The 14,921-nt window shown below is 57.3% G+C and overlaps 1 protein-coding gene across 1 annotated transcript; it reads left to right on the top strand.

Annotated features, from left to right (window-relative positions):
• The first annotated feature begins 3,616 nt into the window (after window positions 1-3,616).
• On the top strand, window positions 3,617-6,124 carry IRF2BP1 (interferon regulatory factor 2 binding protein 1). The gene has a single exon (XM_047834818.1). The coding sequence runs from the start codon at window positions 3,963-3,965 to the stop codon at window positions 5,715-5,717; it is 1,755 nt and encodes a 584-aa protein (XP_047690774.1). The 5' UTR covers window positions 3,617-3,962; the 3' UTR covers window positions 5,718-6,124.
• Window positions 6,125-14,921: the final 8,797 nt, after the last annotated feature.

The raw sequence follows: 14,921 nt of genomic DNA, 5'->3' as shown, positions 1-14,921 counted from the left end.
TTTGGGCTCTGAGACAGGCCTGGGGTTTCAGCACCTACACCTGTCCCCCTCACCACCCTCCCTCCCCCGACCCTGCCTCCATGGACCAGTGGCATCCCTTTGAAGTTGGGAGGCTGGTGATTTTCCAGCTTTTTTCTCTTTCTTTCCCTTTCTTTCTTTCTTTCTTTCTTTCTTTCTTTTTTCTTTTCTTCCTCTTTTCTTTCTTTTTCTTTTCTTCTTTCTTTTCTTTCTTCTTTCTTTTTCTTTCTTTCTTCCCTTCCTTCCTTCCTTCCTTCAAGCCATCAGATCCTGTGTTCAAATCTTATTCCAACTTATTCATCCTTCCCATACCAGCCTAAGTGTCCTCTCCTCCAGGAGAGCTTTCTGGATTTCCTCCTCCAGGCTAGGATGGGTCTGCTCAGATTATCTTCTAGTGTCCTCTGTTCTCTAAATGAATACATGCGTTTATCTGTTTAAAGCTGCCCCCCCCACACCCCCACCCCCTTTTCATGAAGGCAAGAGCTGGTTTTCTTTTTTACTCCCAAACCTGCTGGAAAGCAAAGTAACCAATAACCACCACCCTGAAATCAGTCACACCTGGCTCCGTCCCTGGTGCTGCCCTGGCCAGCTGTGTGGGTCTCCCTTTTCCTCGTCTGTAAAATGGGCATAAAAATGTAGGCGTCTACGTCTACATTCTATGTTCATCCTTCAGGTCTCAGCTCAAATATCGCTGCCTCAGGAAAGTCTTTTCTGGCACTCCCTCTCCCCTAGCAGTCGGGAGGTGGGGGGGGGGGGGTAGGGAGGTGGGGAGAATGCAGTTAAATAATCATTTGAGTAAATTTAAGTTGAATGTCTGCCTCCATCACCAGGATGAGCCTTGTCAGGGCAAGGCCTGAACGTATCTCAGTCACTGCACTGCTGTGTCCTCAGCCTTGCCCAACACAGAAGAGGGTTGCATCTTTGAATTAATGAGCAGCTTAAAAAACAGTTTCCATTTATGTATGCTGTTCCTTTTCTGGGCCAGGCACCATGCTAAACGTTTATATGCGTGTTTTCATCTTAACTTGGAGCTATCCAGTGAAGAGCAACTTCTACAGGGTCTCTGTCCTGAGAAGTGTAGGGACTTGCCCTAAACTTGCCAGGGGACAATCCCAATTCAGCCCACCTGAAGCCGAACTCTGGCCAGAACTCTTGACCCCCCCCAGGAGTGTTTACTGAAGAATGGCTTAAAGGCAATTTTAGGTGAACCCTGAATGGCCTCTTTAGTGGTTCCATACATAGTGTTAAGTTACTTGATTAAAATGTAGCTAGTACATAAAAAAAACCTAGGACTGTGCCCATAATACAGACATACCTCGTTGTATTGCGCTTTGCAGATACTGCATTTTTTTTTTTAAGTTTATTCGTTTTGAGAGAGAGAAAAGGAGAGAGAACACAAGCAGGGAGGAGCAGATAGAAAATCCCAAGCAGGCTCTGCACTGTCCACGAAAAGCCTGATGCAGGGCTCAGACTCACCAACCATGAGGTCATGACCTGAGCTGAAATCAAGTGGGACGCTTAACTGACTGAGCAACCCCCCCCCCCCCCCCCCGGCGCCCCAGATACTGCATTTTTTTAGAAGTTGAAGGTTTGTGGCAACCCCGCCACAAGCAAGTGTATCAGTTTCCCTTTCCCAACAGCCGCTGACTTGTATCTGTGTCACATTTTGGTAATTCTTTGACTATTTCAAATTTTCTCATTATCACATTTGTTACGGTGCTGTGTGATCAGGGACAAAATCTGAAAGCTCAGACGATGGTGACCATCTTTTTTGGCAATAAAGTATTTTTTAGAAGTTTTTTTTTTTTTTAAACGTTTGTTTTTGAGAGAGTTAGAGTGTGAGCAGGGGAGGGGCAGAGATAGAGGGAGAGAAAGAATCCGAAGCAGGCTCTAAGCTGGCTCGAGCTCACCAACTGTGAGATCGTGACCCGAGTGGAAGTGGGACACTTAACCGACGGAGCCACCTAGACGCCCCAGCAATAAACGTATTTTTAAATTAAGGTATGTACCTTGTTTCTTTGGACATAATGCTGTTGCACACTTAATACGTTACAGCCTAAACTTAACTTTTAGATGCACAGGAAAAACCGGAAAGTTTGTTTGACTTGCTCTATTGTGCTACTTGCTTCATTGCCAAGATTTGTTGTATCGTGGTAGTCTGGAGGGAGAATGCAATATTTCCGAGGTATGCCTGTATTGCTCAGGAGGAGGCAAAAGTAGATGGCCTTTTTTCCCATGGGAGTCCATATAAAGAAAAGAATACAGGTGGTGAGTGAAATTGCAAAGCTGAGGCTGCTGTTTGGAGAACAAAATCACAGCGGCTGTGATTGCAGCGGGCTGGGGGAGAGGAAGCAGACAGTCCGATTAGTTTGAAAACCAGTAACGAATGCAACTCTGGCAAGTCACGTAAATACTATTGAGCGCTTATCACGGACCCAGGCTTAGCGACAGAAAGAGGGTGATGGGGGGTTAGGACCCGAAGACTTGCCTCTCCTCCCCTCCCTACTCTTCCAGTCTGACTCCCACTGTTCCAGATGTTGAGAAGAAAAACCTGGGCGGGGGGAGTCCCCAAAGCCCGGTTGGGCCGATCAGGGAATGAGCGCTCAAGGCTGGAGAAAGGTGGTTTCCCCGGAAACAAACCCCACAACTCTTAACTCGCCATCTCTGGCCTCCGTCCCTTCCCCCAAATTAGGGAGCAGTAGAGGGTGAGGATTTCCTCAACCCAGTGCTCCGAAAAAACGTAAAGCCACCCCAAAATTGAGCCGGGGGTAGAAGACAGCGGGAATCGGGAAGGCCTGCCCCCACCTCCCATTCAGCGGAAGTGCGTCGTTTGTCCTCGCTGCAGAGCATTTTGGGAATTGTAGTGAGTGGTTGATGGGGCTGGCAGGGAGAGATACAGTGTAACCCTTTGTAGACCAGAGAGCCCCGGCAGAACTGGAAGGGAGTTCGAGGGCGCTCGACCACTCTCTTTAATGGATGAGGCAACTGAGGCAGAGGCCTTGACCGAGAGGCCTTCGTTCTTCCCCTTTCTCCCGCTGTTGCCAGCCCCATTCCGAGAATGGTATACAAGAGTTGAGGAAAACGAACTGCCATGCAGAACCCTCCCTCCCCCAGTTGCCAGCTTCCCGTCCCCCTACCCCGAAACCGTCCAATCAGAGCCCCTCCGCCCCGCCCCAGGAGATGCTGCCTTCCTAACCAGTCATTGGCCCACCTCTGATGGGCGGGGAACTGAGCCTCAGAAAGAGCAAGACTTTTGCCTAAAGCTGCACAGCAAGTCGGAACAGAAATTATGCGCGCGGAACCCTGTCCACTTCCTACCACTTCTGAACCCGTGGCAGCTCTGGCCATTCATATCTCCTTTCCGCCCCCAAACCCTGTGCCGGAGCTCCGCGAAGCGCGCCGAACTCCCTGCCCCGCCGTGATGAGTGGTCGGGTTTGCGCGTCGGAGAGGCGGCGAGCCCACTCCCTCTGCCGCCGGCTGTCCCCTTTAAGAATCAGCCCCGGCGGGACTACGTTTCCCAGAAGGCTTTGCCGGCGCGTTATGTAACTTTCCCTGCGAAGCGGCCTCTGGGGCAGAAGGAGGTGGAGGCGGCGACGGCCGTTGCAACGGCGGCGGCGGCGGCGGCGGGAGCGGCGGGAGCCCGAGGCGGCGGCGCCCGCGGCCCATCGCGGGGCCCGAGCTGTGCGCCTCGGCCGGGAGCCCGGACCGGGCGGGGGCGCCGACGTGCCTCTAACAAGCTTTTCAAGGAGGCGGGAGTGAGGAAAAAGGCTTAGGGCCCAGGGGGCGGGGAAGGGGGGCCGGGCCTGGATCCGCGGGGAGGCCGAGCCGGAGGCCTGACTGTGGCTCGCGCGGTCCGGGGGACACGAATCAAACGTCGGCGGCGCGGATCGTACGTCGGCGGCGGGTGGAACGCCGGGGCTCGGCGGCGCGCGCGCGGGGGGTCATGGCGTCGGTGCAGGCGTCCCGCCGCCAGTGGTGCTACCTGTGCGACCTGCCCAAGATGCCGTGGGCCATGGTGTGGGACTTCAGCGAGGCTGTGTGTCGCGGCTGCGTGAACTTCGAGGGTGCGGATCGCATCGAGCTGCTCATCGACGCTGCCCGCCAACTCAAACGCAGCCACGTGCTCCCCGAGGGCCGCTCTCCCGGGCCCCCCGCCCTCAAGCACCCGACCACTAAGGACCTGGCTGCGGCCGCTGCACAGGGGCCTCAGTTACCGCCTCCGCAGGCCCAGCCCCAGCCGTCAGGAACAGGCGGCGGCATCTCTGGCCAGGACCGCTATGACAGGGCCACCTCGTCGGGCCGCCTCCCCCTACCCTCGCCCGCCCTGGAGTACACCCTGGGGTCCCGCTTGGCTAATGGGCTGGGCCGCGAGGAGGCCGTGGCGGAGGGGGCGCGAAGGGCCTTGCTTGGCTCTATGCCCAGCTTGGTGCCCCCCGGGCTGCTGGCAGCTGCGGTGTCTGGCCTGGGAAGCCGAGGCCTGACGCTGGCACCCGGCTTGAGTCCTGCCCGTCCAGCTTTTGGCTCCGATTTCGAGAAGGAGAAGCAGCAGAGGAATGCGGACTGTCTGGCAGAACTGAACGAGGCCATGCGTGGCCGGGCAGAGGAGTGGCACGGGCGCCCCAAAGCGGTGCGGGAACAGCTGCTGGCGCTGTCAGCTTGTGCCCCCTTCAACGTCCGCTTCAAGAAGGATCACGGGCTGGTGGGGCGGGTGTTCGCTTTTGATGCCACTGCCCGCCCGCCCGGCTACGAGTTCGAGCTGAAGCTTTTTACCGAATACCCCTGTGGTTCTGGCAACGTGTATGCGGGAGTCCTGGCCGTGGCGCGCCAGATGTTTCACGATGCTCTGCGGGAGCCGGGCAAGGCTCTAGCCTCCTCAGGCTTCAAGTACCTCGAATATGAACGGAGGCACGGCTCCGGGGAATGGCGCCAGCTGGGGGAGCTGCTGACCGACGGTGTCCGCAGCTTCCGAGAGCCAGCTCCTGCCGAGGCCCTGCCCCAGCAGTACCCAGAGGCAGCCCCTGCAGCTCTATGTGGCCCACCGCCGCGAGCCCCGTCCCGGAACCTGGCGCCCACGCCACGCCGTCGCAAGGCATCCCCTGAGCCCGAGGGTGAGGCGGCTGGGAAGATGACCACCGAGGAGCAGCAGCAGCGGCACTGGGTAGCACCCGGTGGCCCGTTCTCCGCCGACACCCCTGGTGTGCCCTCACCCATCGCCGCCCTGAAGAATGTGGCCGAGGCCCTGGGCCACTCCCCCAAGGACCCTGGCGGGGGCGGGGGCCCCGTGCGCGCTGGGGGTGCCAGCCCTGCAGCTTCCTCCGCGGCCCAGCCTGCGACCCAGCATCGTCTAGTGGCCCGCAATGGTGAAGCCGAAGTCAGCCCCACAGCTGGGGCAGAAGCGGTCAGCGGGGGTGGTAGCGGCACGGGGGCGACCCCCGGGGCACCCCTGTGCTGTACCCTGTGCCGGGAGCGGCTGGAAGACACCCACTTCGTCCAGTGCCCCTCAGTGCCCGGACACAAGTTCTGCTTTCCCTGCTCAAGGGAGTTCATCAAGGCACAGGGCCCTGCTGGGGAGGTGTACTGCCCCAGTGGGGACAAGTGTCCCCTGGTGGGCTCCTCTGTCCCCTGGGCCTTCATGCAGGGCGAGATCGCCACTATCCTTGCTGGAGACATCAAGGTTAAGAAAGAACGGGACCCCTAGGCCACCACTGCCACCAGTCTACTGCGTCCTACCCCCTTGCCACCCACCGCTGCTGCGGATAAATTATTCCCTCCCCGACCCAACCCAGTGCTACCCCCACCTGTGTACATACCCCTTCCTCATCCCGGATGGTTCCCTGGGGTAGATGCATTGAGGGTGGGGGGAGAAAGCTTGTGGCTTCTGCCCAAGGGGGTGTTTGGGGTCCCTTGGCCCCTCCAGTTTCCCTCTCCCCTCCTTGGCTTGGCTTTGCTGCTGCTTATAGTCGGGGGAGAGGTGCCCCCCTCCTCCTCGAGAAGGGGCCTCCTGAAATCTTGCTCTTTATAAACAAAGCAAAAGCATTTTATTGCCCCCCCCCCTCCCGCCCCCTTTTCCTCCTTCAATAAACCGAAAGATGTTTTTTTTTTTTTTTTCCTTCTTGGTCCCTTAGTTGTGTGAGACGCTGCGCCCCCTTTGGGACCGAACTGATCCTTCAGGGAAAGGACGATGCGTGGTAGCCTCCAGGTGGCGCCCTCCACTCAGGCGGGCCCCTTGGCGCTTTTCAGAAGTGCTGGCCACTGGTCAAGCGTTCTAGCCATCTGCCCGTTTTCCAGATGACAGAACTGAGGCTTAGAGAGCACGGGAAGCTCCTTGCATGGGAACCAGAGCCATGCTCGGGAATTAGGTTTCTCTTCTGGTCCCGCCCCTGTATCTACCCAAGGTGTGGGGGACTAGCGCCCGCGAGGGGAGGGGGAAAGGAGAGAGGCATTGGGAGGCTTCCTAGAAGGGATGGGCAGTGAGTTCTTGCTCAGCAGGCAGAGAATTACGTTACATTGCTTAGAGGGACTGCCCTAGGAAAGAGGAAAATTACCTCCATGGGGTACACTAACAGGATCCCTGGAAACAAGGTGACTGCATCCCACCTCTGGTGGTGCCCTGAGCTGCGTTGCTCGCACCCATCTTGGGAGACCAGTCTCAACGGTGGCCATCCTAGGACACCGTGACTGGCAGGGTGAAAGGCACTCCCCCCCGCGGCAGCCTCTGATGTGCGAGGCCTTGTCCCGCACCTGTCCCGACGGGCTGATCATTAACCAGGACTTCCTGCTCTCTGGCGTCAAGGGGCGGGGCCTGAGCAGGCTGCGGCAAAGCAAGGGTTAAGGGGAGGGGGCTGCCCCAAGAGCCCAGCCTAGACCCCCGCGGTGTCTCTGCGACCCTGAAGTGGAGACAGCGGGAAGGGGGAATGCGGGGCGCCAAGGCCAGTGGATGGACAGAAAGATGGGGGGGGGGGGATTGTAGTGTGTCCTTTGACCGCACAGCACTGTCCTACAGCCCTGAAACCCCAGGTTGCCCCGGATCTCAGGAACACGGGTGTTCCACCGCCGAAATCTGGAAGACCTTAAAGTCTGGACCCATCTGCTTGGTTATCCACGTGTCCCACGCACACATCTTGCAGAGTCACATGGCCCAAATCCCAAACATTAAGGACCCTGGGACTTTGTCCTCCGCATCTGGAGGACCCTCAACTCTTAAACCGCCAGCTCTTGGGCTGAGGGGTCCCCTCCCCTCCCCCAGCCATCAGGTGGCTGTCACCCCCGGTACTGCCAGCCCGGGCCCTGGGCAGGGCTGGGAAAACCACCCCTGATTAAATATACAGGCGATAAGCCTGGGCAAGGGAGACGCTGGATGGAGCTCCAGGCCTGGGCACCCATCCCTGGCAATCTTGTGGCCTCCCCTGCCCCAGCTCTGTAGACCCAAGCACTGGGTAGTTCCCCCTCCCCCATCCCCAGGGCGAGAGGCCTCCAGACGCCAGGGTCCCCAGTGAGGGCTAAAGAGCTATGGAGGACACCTGGTCCTTTAAGAACAGCTGGTAGGGGGGTGGGCAGGGGAGTCACCCCCAGCCTGGCTGGTGTGTGTATTCTAGATAGAGGTTGAGTTAACCATTAACGGAGCAGACGGCCTGACCTGTGTGGGTGTGGGGGGCTGAATCAGTCCCCCTTCCCCCAGTGCCAGGGTGGGGCCAGAGCGGAGGGATTCTGGATGTATTGGGGGGATCCGTGAGTGGGTGAAGAGACTTCCAGAAAGGAGACACAGACAGACCCAGGGAAAGATGGGAGACAACAGAGGTGGAAAGGTATAGAAAAACCAGCTCACTGGAAGAGGACAGACCCAGAGGGGGACAAGAGAGCTCAAAGACCCTCTTGAGATGGAGGAAACGAGGTAAAAACAGAGGGACAGACAGACGTTCAGAAGAGATAAATACCCAGATAGGTGCAGAGAGCCTGAGATACACGGATGAGACACCAAGAATAGAGACCTAGAAGGAGGGAGAGAGCATTTGAAAGCAGGAGAAAGGGGAGACTGTGAAATCAAGGAAAGGTTCGGGTTTAAACTAGGGAGTTAAGACATCTTGAAACTCAAGTTCTGCGAAGACAGATCGCTTCTCGGCCTTCTGGCTAAGATCAAGTGAAGTTTGGGGGCGCCTGGGTGGCTTGGTCGGTTAAGCGTCTGACTTTGGCTCAGGTCATGATCTCACGGTCCGTGGGTTCGAGCCCCGCGTCGGGCTCTGGGCTGACAGCTCGGAGCCTGGAGCCTGTTTCGGATTCTGTGTCTCCCTCTCTCTCTGACCCTCCCTCGTTCATGCTCTGTCTCTCTCTGTCTCAAAAATAAAAATAAAAACTTTAAAAAAAAAAAAAGATCAAGTGAAGTTCTACGAGGCAGAGGGAGAGAACGGAGATCTGTGAAGACGAGCGAGGCTGGGTCTGTCTCGATCAGTTGGTCCCCACGACAAGGCCTGGCTCACTCCTACTCATCCCTCAGGTCTCTGCTCAGCTACCACCTCCTCCAGGAAGCCCTCCTTGGCCCCCAAGCTGTGTCAAGTACCATTTCTGGGCTCTCACAGACCCTGCACTCCCCTATCCCGGCCCTGCACATTCTGGATCGTCATTGGGAAATCAACTGTGGGCCCCATGAGGACAGGGTTAAAGCCGTCTCAGTCACCACTATGAACCCAGCATTGCCTAGCACAGGGCTAGTTTAAAGGATGGATCGGGAACAGCAGGGAACAGAATGCAGCCCCTACTCTCATGGAGCTGACGTTCATGTAAGAGGTACAGACAGACCCATAAAATGTGACAGCCATGGAGCGGTGAGTCCTAAGAAGAAAAAAGAAACCAGGGGAAGGGGATAGAGAGTGATGGAGGTTGCTGCCATAAAGGAGGAGGTAGAGAGGAGATGACACTAAATTGAAGGAAGCGGGGGAGCAAGCCGGGGGAAATCTAGGGGGATAGCATATGCAAAGGTCCTGAGGCAGAGTCTGCTTGGTTTGTTCCAGAAGCAGCCAGGTGGCCAGGGCAGCCATGGCAAAGGGGAGAGGTAGGAGAATGAGGTCAGAGTGGGGCGTGTGACTGGCTCAGTCAGTAGAGCATGTGACTCTTAATCTCGGGGTTGTAAGTTCGAGCCCCACGTTGGGCGTAGAGATTACTTAAAAACAAGATCTTAACGGGGTGCCTGGGTGGCTCAGTTGGTTAAGCATCCGGCTGGGGCTCAGGTCATGATCTCGAGGTCTGTGAGTTCGATCCCTGTGTCGGGCTCTGTGTTGACAGCTCAGAGCCTGGAGCCTGTTTCCAATTCTGTGTCTCCATCTTGCTCTGCCCCTCCCCCACTCGTGCTCTGTCTCTCTTGCTCTCAAAAATACATAAAACATGAAAATTTTTTTTAATTAAAAGAATAAGATCTTAACCAAGAAAACGAAAAAGAATGGGGTCACAGGGATAGCAGGGAAGCATCGGCCACGGTAAGGACTTTGGGTTATATTTTCATGGGAAGGGACAGAGCGCTGAGTGAAGAGATAGCAGCCGTGAGACAGCAATTGCGAAGAATCAGCTGGGATGGACGGCATCTCATTTATCTGTGTCTGGGGCTCAACAGAGGGCCTAGTACGTGTGCCCAACAACAGCGTGTGCACGAGCGAATACGCCCCAAACCAGCAGAGAAAAAGTCAGAATGACATTAGATGGATGGACAGACTCCCAGGGAGAAGCCAGGTAAGGACCCGGGGGACACCCAGGGACAACAGACACAGACAGACAGCAGCCGGCTGAGAAGTCCCATTCCTTCCCCACCCGGAAAGCTTCCCTGCAGCTGGAAAAGTCCCCAGGCCCCCCTGCCCGCCTCGCCCGTGGCGTGCCCACTCACACCTCAGGCAGAGGAAGCTGGCAGGCCCCACAGGAACCTTTCTGTGCGGGAAGGGGGGGGGGGAGTGGAGGCAGGCGGGTAGCAGGGACGAAGGGAGAGGAGTGGCGGGCGGGCAGGCAGCGGGCAGTGGCTACACAAAGGCCCCAGTGTCTGCCCCTCCTGCCCCCGGGTACAGATATAAATAATATGTACATATACCTTTATATATATACCAGCGGGCTGGGGGCGGGAGGCTGGGGGCCACGCACTTTCCCAAGGGCCCCAGGATGACAGAAGCTGGCTCCTGTGGGGGTTGGGGGCTCAGAGACACACACAGAGAGTGGCCAAGAGCGAGAGACACGGGCTGAGAAGGACACAGTGACAGGAGGAGAGAGGAAAACTTCTCAAGTATGAAAGAGCAACAGGAGGACTGGCAGAGAGAGATACAGAGTCAGCGACCCGAGGGGCAGGGAGAGAAGGCAGACTCCAACGGAGACAGACCGGGAAAAGGGAGAAATCGACCTTCACCGAGAAAGAACAGAGAAAGATGGAGTAGAGGGGACCGTGGCAGAATGAAGACAAAGGTCGATTCCAGAGAAAGGCAGAGCCACAGAGAAAGGGACAAGCCAGAGAGAGACAGACGGAGAGAGAAGACAGACAGAGAGACAGGGCTGGGCCGAGGCTGGGGGCTTGGGAGGCTGGTGACCGTGGGTGAGGGGAGGGTCAGGGCAAGTCTCCAGTTTGGGGACAGCGCCCGTGGGGCTCTGGCGCAGCCCGGTCCGGGGCAGGCTGAGGGACAGGGAGCAGAGGTGAGGGAGGTGGCCCTTGGGTTCCGGATCTTGGTGTTTACCTGTGGCCGGGCATTGCAAACAGGCACCCAGCCTGGCCCACAGCAGGCGAGGGTGGGATGGGCTGGGCCCCAGCCCTGGCACCAGTGGGCCCGACACGCCCACCTGTGGCCTGGGTGGTGAGTAACGCGGTGACACCTGGGTAGATGGTGACACATAGGGGAACAGACGTGGTGACAAACAGGGACAGATATAGGCAGACCCAGAGTGTCGGAGACATAAACAGACCCATAGGACCCAGTCACAGAGGCACACTGTTAACAGACGCAGTGACAGACGCACACAGTAATGGACATCGGGATACGAGCAGTCACAGAGGCACACTGTTAACAGACGCAGTGACAGACGCACACAGTAATGGACATCGGGATACGAGGAGGGGCAAGCACACTGTTGGGCGCGGAGGGACGATGACAAAACACAAGCAGTGACAGAGACGACACAGTGACAGACAGGCACATACAACACACACTGATACACTGACCGGAGAGACATGTCATGGGGAACACATAAGCCTGTCACGTAATGACCCTGACATGTTCACACCAAGGTAGAGATGGGACACTTTACACACACACACACACACACACACACACACACACACACTTGCAATGCACCCCGACTGCTGGCTTCTGGGCATGCTTCCCTCCTCCTGGTGCAGGTTGTGGTAGGGAATGGTGGTGGGGGGACTCTGAGGGAGGGCTCGGGACCCCAAGTTCCCCCCCCACCTTGCTGTCACCCCTCTTGTGCTCTAAGACAGCACAGCGGTGGAGGGCACTGACTCTGGGCCCGACTGCCTGGGTTCAAGGCCTAGCTCCCCCCCTACACTAACCGTGTGACCTTGGGCAGGTGGCTTCACCTCTTCCGGCCTCCGTTTCCACAAGAATAAAATGGGGGTGGGGTGGTGGGAAGGATGAGGCCAATCCATTCTGTAAGGTGCTCACATAATACCTGACCGGTGATAAGCCCCTAGGAGCCATTGTCAGGATTACTCCCTCCGTCATGGTTATCGCACGCCTCCCGATACAATTGGACCTCTGCCTGCAGCTGGGACCCTGCCCTGGCCCTCTTTCTCCCCAGCCGTGGGCCCCTCCCTTGGACCATGTCACCTCAGGCCTATAGGCTCTGTCCAGTTTCACCTGTCCCAGCCCAGGCTTCTCTGTGTCCCCACGGCTGTCCCTCCATCCCCAATCGCTGGCATCATCATGTCTGTCCATGCGTCCCACGTCTGACCGTGGTACTTTTCCACGCTGGACATCAGCCGGCTGTCCCTGGGGTGGGGGTCACACCTGCCCACGCCAGCCCGAGCTGGTGGCCACCAGACACCCTGACGGATGGCCCCACCCTCCCCCCCAGGACCCTACAACAACACCCGCCCCTCCGGCCACCTGAGGTCCCTACTGGGGCGGCCTGAGGCCCAAGCCTGGGGACAGGAAGCCCCAGGCCTGGCCGCCCTGAAAGCCTCTTTCAGCCTGGGCCTCCTCCCGCCACCACCGACTCCTCCTGCGGAATAATATTTGGGCTGTTGGCCGGGGGGCGGGGGCCAGATCCGGAGGCCGCCTGGGAGAAGCCAGAAACCGCAGGGCTTCCTGCCTCGGGCCGGCCGACTCCGGGAGAGACCCCCAGGCCTGAGGGAGGGGGGCAGGCGCCCGGGGAGACTGAGGGCCTTTCTCTCGGCCCCAGTTGTTTTTTCCAGGAACCAGGAGGAATTCCCCGGCCTGCCCAGGACAGCGAGGCCGGTGGGACGGCTGACGCGAGCCAGCACGGCAGGGGGCGGGGGGGGAGGTGGTGGTGACACACAGCCGAGGCGGCAGGGCGGGCACAGCGACAGAAATAGAGGGCCTGGCCTGCGAGGTGGCAGGTAGGGGCAGAAACTCAGGGAGAAGGAGGAGGGAGGCCAGAGATCCAAAGGCGGGAAAGGGAAGGCCGGCCCCAGAAAGGAGTCACAGTCCCCAAAAGAAGGAGGGAGAGGCCCAGAGCCCAGAGAGAGCAAGGGACAGAGTCAAAGCAACGGAGAGAATGAGAGAGAAAGCACAAGGCAGACCACAGAAGAGGAAGGCATCCTGAGGATGAGTAAAATTTTCAAAACAGCCAAGAGACAAAGTCCAGGGACAGGGCTAGGGACAGCGTGCCACAGAAAGATGACACTAAGAGACAGAAAGATGGGGGTGCCTGGGTGACTCAGTCAGTTGAGCAGTCCGACTTCGGCCCAGGTCACGATCTCGCGGTTCGTGGGTTCGAGCCCCGCGTCGGGCTCTGCGCTGACAGCTCAGAGCCTGGAGCCTGTTTCGGATTCTGGGTCTCCCTCTCTCTCTCTCTCTGCCCCTCCCCACCGCCTCTCAACAATAAATAAACGTTAAAAAAATTTTTTTTTTTAAGAGACCGAAAGATGAACCGGGGGAGACATCACACAACACGTAAACAGACAGCCTTTGGTCTCTGAACGAATGCTAACGAACAAATGAATGAATGACCGGGCAAGCAAGCACCAAGAAAGGCAAACCCCAAATAAGGAAAGGACAAAAAAAAAAAAAAACAAAAAACAAAAACCCAAGAGCAGGCCTGGCCACCTGCTCTAGCCCGGCTGAACGATGTTGGCCCAGGGCCTTTCCTTCTGAACCTCCGCTTCTCCTCCGTGAAATGAGATCCGTGCGCTCGGGACATCTGAGCGACTGACACCAGACCCAGAGCCTAGGGAAGAGACCTGGAGGAACAGAGACACCCAGAGACCCACAGCTCCCGAAGGCAGACCGAGCTCCTTCCCCCCACACCCCTGCGGCCAGAAGTGACAGGCCGCGCTGCGCAAACCCAGGCGGGCGCTTGTCAACACGCAGGCAGATGCCGACTCGCAGAGGTACACGTAAGACACATAGTGACAGGCAGGCCCGCGACACGGATAGAGCCACACACAGATTCCTCGGGGCCGCGGGTTTGCACACAAACTGAGACACAGACCCGCACCTGATAGTGTGAGACCCAGAAGGCCCCAGGGGTAGGTGGACGAAGAGAACAACACACACAAAATGGTAAGAAATCCCAGGCCAGCGGCGCCTGGGGGTCTCAGTCGGTTTGAGCGCCCCACTCTTGATTTCGGCTCGGGTCATGATCTCACGGTTTGTGGGTTTGAGCCCCGCGTCGAGCTCTGCGCTGACAGTGTGGAGCCTGCTTGGGATTCTCTCTCTCTCTCTCTCTCTCTCTCTCTCTCTCTCTGTCTCCATGCCCCTCCCCCTGCCCCCCCTCCTGTTCCCGCCTGCACTCTCTCTCAAAATAAATAAATAAACATTAAAACATTAAAAAAAAACACACACAAAATCAGGACACCTACAGTTAGCACCCAGGGTAAGAACAGACATGCAAACCCACACAATCGAGGGATATGAACAATAGGTAACAATCAGAGGTAACAACAGGCAGACCACAGAGACCTCAGTGGGCACAGTGATATCCTAGGACCAACAGAGGCCCCCCCCCCCCCACACACACGGATAAGCCCCACACACCATGTCTTTCAATTAACGCTTTGTTTGTCCCTTCCCTTCCTCCCCAGCTTAACCAAAAATTGAGCAGCCCCCTGAGCTCCTTGGGCCCCAGAGCGAGAGGTGTGTGTCTGGGGAGTGGGGGTGGGGAGATGGCCTTGGTCACTGCAGAGCCACCTCCCCCTTCTGCCCTGGCCCCACTGCTGCGGGGGCTGCTATCTATGAGCAAACTGTCCTTGGGGTCAGGGACAGCAAAGAGCCAAAGGTCAGGTCGATGCCTCCCCCAGCCCCTCCCCCAGAGGCAGCCAGCTCCTGGGGGACAGGGAAACGACAATTCAGGTGTTCAAGCCCCACAGGGCCCGCCGGCCAAGGAAACTGAGACATTCAACGAGAGGCAGAAACAGTGCCTTTAATGGTCAAACACAGCCAGTATCCCGCTTCCCAGGCAAGAACCAGATTTCAGTAGAAATTTCCCACACCTTAGCCAGTCCTTTCTGGATTCTCCTGGACCAGAGAGGGGGAATAGGCTCCCGAAAAAAAAAACAAGGAATATTCTCACCTCCATTCCTCACGCAACTCGCACCAAAGAGATGGTGATGACACGGCCAACACAGGGGCTGTGATGGCCGTCATGGTGCACAAGGGTGCACTGGTAATGTCAGCCAACCAAGATAGTGGCCATCATAGCACCCAACGGGCCAAATAAAGATGGTATGCAGGATGTTGGCCAA

This window comes from Prionailurus viverrinus, chromosome E2 (genome assembly GCF_022837055.1).
Source record: "Prionailurus viverrinus isolate Anna chromosome E2, UM_Priviv_1.0, whole genome shotgun sequence".
NCBI classification, from domain to species: Eukaryota; Metazoa; Chordata; class Mammalia; order Carnivora; family Felidae; genus Prionailurus; species Prionailurus viverrinus.
Note: the sequence above shows the minus strand (reverse complement) of the source record. Positions and strands in the feature narration are given on the sequence as shown.